This window comes from Elgaria multicarinata, chromosome 21 (assembly GCF_023053635.1).
Source record: "Elgaria multicarinata webbii isolate HBS135686 ecotype San Diego chromosome 21, rElgMul1.1.pri, whole genome shotgun sequence".
NCBI classification, from domain to species: Eukaryota; Metazoa; Chordata; class Lepidosauria; order Squamata; family Anguidae; genus Elgaria; species Elgaria multicarinata.
The window spans coordinates 2,591,257-2,600,171 of record NC_086191.1 but is presented as its reverse complement, the minus strand read 5'-3'; the positions used below and the strand labels follow the sequence as shown (position 1 = coordinate 2,600,171).

General features: G+C 53.2%; 1 protein-coding gene across 1 annotated transcript; it reads right to left on the bottom strand.

Moving 5' to 3' along the window:
* Window positions 1–6,968: 6,968 nt before the first annotated feature.
* Window positions 6,969–8,516, bottom strand: ANKRD34A (ankyrin repeat domain 34A). Its single transcript, XM_063146237.1, has one exon. The coding sequence runs from the start codon at window positions 8,514–8,516 to the stop codon at window positions 6,969–6,971; it is 1,548 nt and encodes a 515-aa protein (XP_063002307.1).
* Window positions 8,517–8,915: the final 399 nt, after the last annotated feature.

Genomic DNA, 8,915 nt, shown 5'->3' with positions numbered 1-8,915 from the left:
AGTTGCCTCCCATTGAAATCAATGGTATAAGTTAGTCATAACTAACTTAAACCCCGTTGATTCTAAGGAGTCAGCTCTAAGCATAGCGATGTTTAGTTCCATCCACCTGTGTCTATAAGTCACATATTTCAAATAGTAGCTGCTGGTTACATCTTCCAAGGAAAACTCTTTGCACATGCTCATGGATACTATGCCCCCCCTTTTTTAAAAAAAGAACCTTGTTTTCAGAAGCACTCTGCAATATTGATGGTGCTAAATAAATAAATTATAATCTGCTCAGAGGCAATGCATGCACATGGGACTTTCGGACATGCCCTATGAGGACAAGCAGAAGGAACTTGGGAAAAGAAGATTGAGGGGAGATATGTGAGCAGTGTTCAGGTACATAAAAGGGTCCCACAGGGAGGACGGTCAACTATTTTCCATGGCCACAGAAATTAGGACCCAAAATAATGGGCATGAGTTCCAGCTTCCTGGATTTCAATTACCGTATTTCTTTGATTGTAAGACCCCATCGATTGTAAGACGCACACTAATTTCAGTACCACCAAGAGAGAAAAAAACACCCTAAGACACACCCGCGATTCTAAGACGCACCCCATTTTTAGAGATGTTTATATGGGGAAAAAAAGTGTGTCTTAGAATCGAAGAAATAGGGTATATATAAGGAAAAACTTCCTGACGATAAGGTCTGTACAACAGTGGAACAGTCTCCCTACGGAGGCTGTGGGTTCTTTATCTCTGGAGGTTTTTAAGAAGAGGCTGGACGGCCGCCTCTCCTGGGTGGTTGAACTGGTTTGACTGCCCATTGCAGAGGGTTGGACTAAATGACCTTTGTGGTCCCTTCCAACTCCACCATTCTGATTCTATGACATGTATGAAAATGAAATTTGGTAAACTTAAGTCCGGCTGATGTAATTTTTCTTATTCTTTTGAGACACCCAATGATCTGATAACCATTGTCTCCAACTCCTCCATTTAAAAAGGAAGTTTAAAGCTGACACACACACACACACCCCGGCCTCTTCCCAAACCTTTGCTCTCCACCAAATCCCCCTCCCATCTCATGCTACCAGCCATCAGCCCACTCAGCAACCCCGTGCTCCTGCATGTGTTTCCGTTCCAGAGTATCCGCATGTTCAGAACGGCTGTTCAAATATCACCCTCTGTTCCCCCGGCTTTATTGACACCATCGGCTTCGGCGGCTGGCATCTTGCGTAGATTTCCAACGAAGCGCTTTCTGGCCTGCGGATCTGGAACGCGAGGTGGAGCCCTGCAGAACAGATCCGGAGGACATTTTCCAGCCAATCTGGAAGAGTCTTTGGGCCCCTGGAACAATGTTCAGAATGCTTTCCTCGTAGCTTTTGAGTCACCACAACAACTCCACGCTTGTCAGAGGGTAACACTTGCACGTCGACTCTAATGCCCTGGCAATAGCAGGTGCCATTTTGGAACTAGGAGGTGGGAAAAAGTAACCCCCCACGATGCCAGAAAGCAGGAGAGAAGGAATGGAAGAGGACCCAGGGCCGGTGCTACCATAGAGGCCACTCAGGCAGCCGCCTAGAGCGCCAAGCTAAGAGGGGTGCCGGGCACAGAGCAGCACTCATGCGCGTTGGCTGTGAGCCGGCCCGGCCCGAGGATTCAGCTGGGCCTGGGTGGGCGAGATGGCGCCCCACGCCTGCCCAGCTGAAGCGAAGCCAGGGACGCTGGTTTGGGGAAGGGCGGCTCCACGTTCGGACTTCTGGAACACGCCCGGAAGAGAGAGAGAGAGAGAGAGAGAATGTATGGGTGAATGAGGTGCACGAGTGAATGCATGTGTTCCCGCGTGTGTTTGTTTGGAGTGAGTGATGCTAAGTGTGTGTGTGCGCGCATGTGTGAGTTGGGGGGGATGGTTTGGAGGTGGTATTCCTATTAAATAATGCATTTTAGACCCATAGATGTTCCTTTCCAATTTGTTTGCTAGAATTGGCATGACGTATTTCTTGCACTTTAAAATAAATTTAGCAGTTTCAAGTTTTGTGCTTCTTATTTTTTCCAGGAAACATATGTTCTTAAAAGTCAAAGTTGGCATTTTTTGGGGTTGTGTGTGTGAATGTAGCTCACCTTGCCTAGGGTGCAAAATAGTCTGGCACTGGCACTGAGAGGACCACAGCTAGGAGACCCAGGACAAAGAGGCAAAGAGTGAGTTTCCCAATGACAAAGGGCTTGGAGGGCAGCTATATGTCACTGTTTTGCTATCCAATCCCCCCGAAACCTCACAGTGAGGCGGACTTGCTAGAATTACACGGCAGGAGGGAACATGGGCTCTCCAGCCAGTAAAAACCTGTAATAGAATCATAGAATAGCAGGGTTGGAAGGGGCCTACAAGGCCATCGAGTCCAACCCCCTGCTCAATGCAGGAATCCACCCGAAAGCATCCCTGACTGATGGTTGTCTTTGTTGTGGTTAAAAAGAACAAGGAGTCTGAAGAAGAGGTTTGGGGAATTCACTCATTTGGGGGCATTTTAGTTTGTCCTAATAAAAGATGGCTGTGTAATAAAATGTTCTATAATAATAATAATAAAAACCTGTTGCTGTGGCGTTTAGATCCCTCTGTTCGGACTGAAATTAAATGAAGGAGCCAATCAGAATATTGTGTGGGATAATAAGCACAGGAGAATGAAGGAGAACAGGACATTATCAGTGAGGGTTTTCCCCGCCCCTATTTCCGAAGAGCAAACAACACTTGTGACGTTATACTACATTGCCCTGAAGAAGGTCTGAAATGCATACGGGTATGGTCCAAAACTGGTTGGAGTCCTCCACGCCTCCCATTGAAGCAAACACCCTTTTCATCTCCTTCTAGAAATGTGATAACAGACCCAAACCCATAGGTTTTAGCACAGTCCCTCATCAACAAGGATGATCAGGGGTCTGGAAACAAAGCCCTATGAGGAGAGACTGAAAGAACTGGGCCTGTTTAGCCTGGAGAAGAGAAGATTGAGGGGAGACATGATAGCACTCTTCAAAGACTTGCAAGGTTGTCACACACAGGAGGGCCAGGATTTCTTCTCGATCCTCCCAGAGTGCAGGACACGGACTAATGGGCTCAAGTTAAAGGAAGCCAGATTCCAGCTGGACATCAGGAAAAGCTTCCTGACGGCTAGAGCAGTACGACAATGGGACCAATGACCTAGGGAGGTTGTGGGCTCTCCCACCCTAGAGGCCTTCAAGAGGCAGCTAGGGATGCTTTAGGGTGGATTCCTGCATTGAGCAGGGGGTTGGACTGGATGGCCTTATAGGCCCCTTCCAACTCTACTATTCTATGATTCTATGATTCATCTGAAGGAAAATTGGCCATGGGAAAGTGACAAAAAATGCTCTGAGTTGCACTGGAGGTATGAGGAACGGACGCACACATACACACACAAATACATTAGGCCTTTTGTTCAGTATTGTGTATATATAATTTTATATCTATCTATTTCTATCGGTCCATACAGGACTTCAGCACAGAAAAGCTTGGACAGGTGGGCGTTCACCTCCTGACAAATTGTGCGTTCGGCCACAGGGGGCGACGTTGTGCTTCTGCCACGACTGGAAGAGGAAAGACAAGTGCAAAAGGAACCGAACCGGAGAAGTCGTGAGAATTGCGGTAAGGAGAACGACCGTCCGCTTGGAGCCCGGAAGGCTTGTCTAGCACACAGAGGCATTATCGGGTCAGGTCAGGAGAGTCGAACTGGAAGAGAAGTATAGGGGGATTCGCAGCAGGGAAAAAAATACACCGCCTTCTCTACCACCGCCCCAAATACGAAAATGTGGGCCCCGAGATGGACAGGTGGGTAAGCAGGAAATGGAATCTGATTGGGCTAAACACTGACTGTTGCCTGCAACTACAGCTTCCTTCTCTGCATTTCTTGCCAGCAGCTGTTGCCATTGGTTGGGAGATTCTGATGCCATGGAATATTCACAAACATTCGAATTCAATGGCCAGCAACTGACGTTCCCGGGTGCAAATCTGCTCCACCCCAGTAGCAAAGCCAGAAGTGCAAGAGTGAGGATTTGTGCAAACAGGATCTGCAAGCAACTCAGCTTGGGGGGGGGGGAATTCAGGGCCCGGCCCTGCTACCCTCACCTTTTTTCGTAAAATTCCCACCCCACCCCCTGGGGCAAGATTCATGGCTGTGCAGAGCCATAGTCACTGACAGAGATTGCAGCATATGGTAGAAGCCGTTACGAAGGCCTTGAGACAGGAAGGGCTGTGGAGGAAGGTCGAGGGCATGGAGGCAAGGAAATGGGAAGACTGGAGATCCGTGGGCGACCGGATCCAAGCAGGGGAGGAAGAGGGGTGATTGCTCATATGGACCTGAACTAGCTTCCTATGGTGAAAAATTGTGGGGCGGTGAAAAGAATAAGCCAAGGAAGTGTGTCGCATGACGGCATTCCCAAATCTGGGAGTAGTTGAGGCTGGTGGCTCTGATGTCAGTGGGGCGTTGAATGCGCTTCGGGTGCAAAGCTCTCCAAGGTGCGGAGTTCTGACTGGAGCCCCAGAGTGGATTCAACGCCCCATTGACATTGGAGCCACCAGCCTCCAATGTCTGGGAGTCAGGATGGGAGCGTTTGTGCAAGGACCTGTTGCACAAGCACTCCTTAAAGAGGGCTGAGGGGCGGGAGAGTGCGTGGACTGGGCCCTAGGTCTCAAGGCTTCGTGTTGGCCCCCGGCAGCGGTCCGCCTTCCCACAAGCCCCCCTGGTAGGATAGAAAGTGCTTCACAGCACCCCAAACAGCGCTTGGATGAGGCTGGGGGCACGGAAGGGGTTAATTTCAAGTGTTGGTCCAAGTTCTATTGCTTTTGTCTAGACTACGAACCGCAAGAAGGAACAGAAAATACATTCATCATCAACGCTCCGGCGGCTTTGCCATGACATCCCTTGGTAACAAAGTCATTTACAGACATGGGTCGGTGTGTAAGCAGCCCACCCGTTCAGCAGATACTGAGGCACGAGGAAGCTGAAGGAGGGGAGGAGAACCAAAGCGTTCCGCTCCAAATTAGTGCAGTGGTAAGACCCGAACTCGCTCCCCATCGTCTGCACTAGAAATTTAAACCGGTTTCCAAGTGGGTGGACAGCCATGACCTTCAGAGGAGCCGAGGAAGCCAGACTTTTGGCGGCTACTGAGGAACCTCTGTGGGGCCGGAGAATTCGCAAACGCCCTGCTAAGATTTGGATTTGGCACCTTTTTTTGAGGCATCAGGCAGCCCTGGGCAGCTTTGATCCCACGTCGAAGTGGGGAGGAAGGGCGTGCCCCGATACAGACCGTGCTGCTGTGGGGGATCTCAGAAGCATCTCTGTTGCCCAGAAATTGTATCCCTGAGCCCTGACTGACAGGGTAAAGAAAGAGAGGATGAGATGCCCAGAGACCAGGGCTAACTGGCCACTCCCAGAACAACAAGGCGAACGCTCGCCCACTGATGTGGGAACCGCTTGAGAAAATGCACCCGTCGCCTTGTAAGTGAGAATGACCGTAACCCAAGAAAAGTCTTGTGTGTCCTAGATAGTAAACATTTTTTGGGGGGGGGGAATGCCTTACTGTCTTCACAGAACTCAACATTCCAATGGGTTTCATGACGTCATGGCCGTTTAGACCAGGGGCAGGCAAAATCGTGTCCGTGGGAACCAACGTACCCCCAGATAGTTTCCTTGGTGTCCACCAAGACACCTTTACTCTTCCCAATTTTTATTTTAAAAATGTGTGTTATTTTCTGACTGGCAGCTGGGATTGCTTCAAAGAGGAGCCTCCAGCTGCCGCCATCTTAATTTCCCATGAACCTCTGGGCAGGTTCCTTGTCCTTTGGGAGTGGCCATGCCCAATCACGGCAGCCATTTTATGATTGTGCCCAGGCCAGTTTCTCAAATCTCCAAATGCGCCTACGGATCCCAAAGGTTGACTACTCCTGGTTGAGACACACTTGGGTTGGGTTTGAAATTGATCCTGTAGACCAAAAGGAATCCGACTTGATTCATGGGCCCATACCTGACCTCAGAAATAACCCAAGTGGGACCCAATCCCTCCAAACAGAGCCTACAGTTCAAAGTTAGAGCTTCCCCTTAAACAGTAAACGCCTCTACCCAGGGAGTGCAAAAAGAACTTGTGGGGGAATCTTGGTTTTCAAGTTCCCAGTCCTAAAAACTGCAGAGGTGCATACATCCACGTGTTCCCCTCTCTGAAACGGGGCACTCAGCCGAGGAGTCCCGCGTCCCATGTCTTCTCCTATCAAACGCGGCCAAGGGAAGTGAACCCAAACGAAATTCACAAGAATCAACATGATGGAGACCAGAAGGAGCAGCTATGGGTCAAGTTCCTTCTAGGGACAAGGGGGTCTCCAATGGCCCCATGAAGAAGACCTCAATCCACAAGAGGTCTCTTCTCTTGTCCAGACCCCCATTCACCTCTTGGATATTATCTGAACGTGGATTCGGTTTTCCTGGAGGTTACCAATGTCAGACGAACAACCTCCATAGCTTTGTCTGTTGCAGTCCCAGCAGCCACATCAGTTCCTAAGCCTTGTCCATAGCGACTGGAGGTGGTGAACATCCACGGCGTCTCAGAGGCCCAGCCAAGGTTGCGTTGGGTCCATGAAAAACGCTGGCGTCCTACCCCACCTTCCCTGGCGGGGCGTTATCTCCTCCGTTGCCACGTTCCCAGCCTCTTCCTGCCAACGGCCTCTCTTGAAAGCTACGTTCCTTCTACCCTGGTCTTGTGGCGTAGGCTCCAACGCCAGGTTCGGGAAGTCAAGTTCAGCTAGGATTATAAATATGGCGGCTACGACATGGAACATCGAAACGAGAGAAGGGAGGAAGACATGGAAACCCAACTACAGAGACAGGGTGGGCTCAGAGGCCAGCAAAGAGAGCAAGAGTGGTGCTGGAGAAGGCTGCCCCAGCCCCGGCGAGGACACGGCCGATGCACCTTCCCCGACTCCGCCCTTTTTAACTGGCCACGGAGTCCCCTTGTGCGATCAGGCTCTGGAAACTGACCAGCTGTTTCATCTGTTCCGTTTGCATGGAGTGCCTCCGCAGCAGCCGCTTCGCCTTGGGGGACGCGGGAGCCACTGGGATCATGCCCCGGGTGGGGAGGTCCCCCGAAGGGGGCTTGCCGTTGGCTCGGATGTCACGGATGGGAGGGTGGGGGTTGAAGTGGAGGGGGGGCAAGAAGCCAGGGCGGGTGTGGGCAATGTGATCCAGCAGCAGCGTCCCAGAGCCCCTCCTCTCGAGGAGGCCTGGGGTCCTACGGCGTATCGTGATGGGGGAGACCGTGTTGGGGATACTTTCCAAACTCTCCCGGGATGAACTGGCCGGCAGGGTCAACGGGGAGGCGTTGTACTTCCTCCGCTCCATGGAGACGCGTCCTGAATCGGGTGAGCCGGGAATGGAGTCGGGGCAGAGGGAATCGGAGTCGCAATTCAGCTTGTGGTGGGCCAGGCCCCGGGGGCTGGGCCCCGGGACGCCGTCTTGAGCGTCCGGAGCCGTGTTGCGTCGGGAGAGAGTCTGGTGGAGGTGGCTAAAATGGACTCTCTCCGCCCAGGCCGCGTCCAGGCTGGAGACCTCTTCTCCCGATGCCTGTTGGGTGGCCGTTTTGAGGCAGGAGGACTCCTGGCCTTCCACGCTGTGTCTCCGTGACAACGGAGGCCTCTTGGAAAGGCTCAAGCCGTTCATCTCGGCCATCACCCGATCCTCCGGGGTCCGGGCCTTCTCCTGATGGGAGGCAGCCAAGATGGAGGGCGCCACCAGCCCCCAGGGTTCGGAGTTCAGCCTCTTCAGCGGCTTGGGACGGCCCTTGGGTGGTAACGCCGGCGCCTTTTCCTCAGCGTCCTTCCCTTTGGCATGCGGCAGCGGGGAACAGCTGAGCCGGGTGGCCATGGTGAAGTTGAAAACGTCCCGCTCCTCTTCCTTCTCGCTGCCCCCGGGGGACTGAGAGGTCCTGACCTCGATGTCTGAGGGCGACATACACAAAGCAGGCGAGTGTTTGTCCTCTATGCCCGGCGAGGGCGGGGAATTCAGGTACTGTTTCGTCTTCTTGGTCCCTGAGGGGGACGTGTCTGTGGTGATGATGATGACCTCCTTGCCTTTGGCCTTGCAGGCGTCCAGCAGCACCTGCAAGGTCTGCCGGTCGCCCTTATTGATGGCGTAAACCAAAGCGGACGCCCCCGAGTAATCCTTGGCGCTGGGATCCGCCCCGTGGGCCAGCAACACGGTGGCCACCTCGGCCCCGGCCCCGTCCGCACAGGCGTGCATCAGGGCGGACTTGCCCGTCTTGTCGGGAATGTTGGGGTCGGCCCCGTTCTCCAGGAGGTACCTCACCATGCGGGGCTTGTTCTGGGGGTCCTCGTAGGGCGCCACGCAAGCGGCGATGAGGGGCGTCTCCCCCTGGGTGTTGCCCTCGTTGATGTAGGCCCCGCCCTCCAGCAGCAGGCGAGTGAGGCGGAATTTGCCCTGCCAAACCGCCTTCAGGAGGGCGTTCCCTTCGGTGTGGACCATGGCTGCGGCGAGAGGGGCGGACGAGGCGGGCGAGGGGGCGGCGGCGGCGTCAGGAGCCAGAGGCGGGAGAGGAGCCGGGCATTTCAGAGCATGTGGCTACCTGAGGGGAGAAGAACAGAGGAAAGCAACGGTAAGCGGGAGGGCCGGCTTTTCCAGCACGAAGTCACCCCCTGGATTCCCAAAGGGCCGTGCGAAAGACGGAGCGGAAGATGGGCTTCGCCTTCTTTGCCACTGAGTGCCAGTGTGGTCTAGTGGTTAGAGCCTCGGACTGAGACTCAGGGAGGGGCTGTAGCTCAGTGCGATAGACCATGTGCTTGGCACGCAGAAGGTCCCGGGTTCGATCCTCGGCTTCTCCAGGTAGAATGAGGCAAGACTCCTGCCTGAAACCCTGGAGAGCTG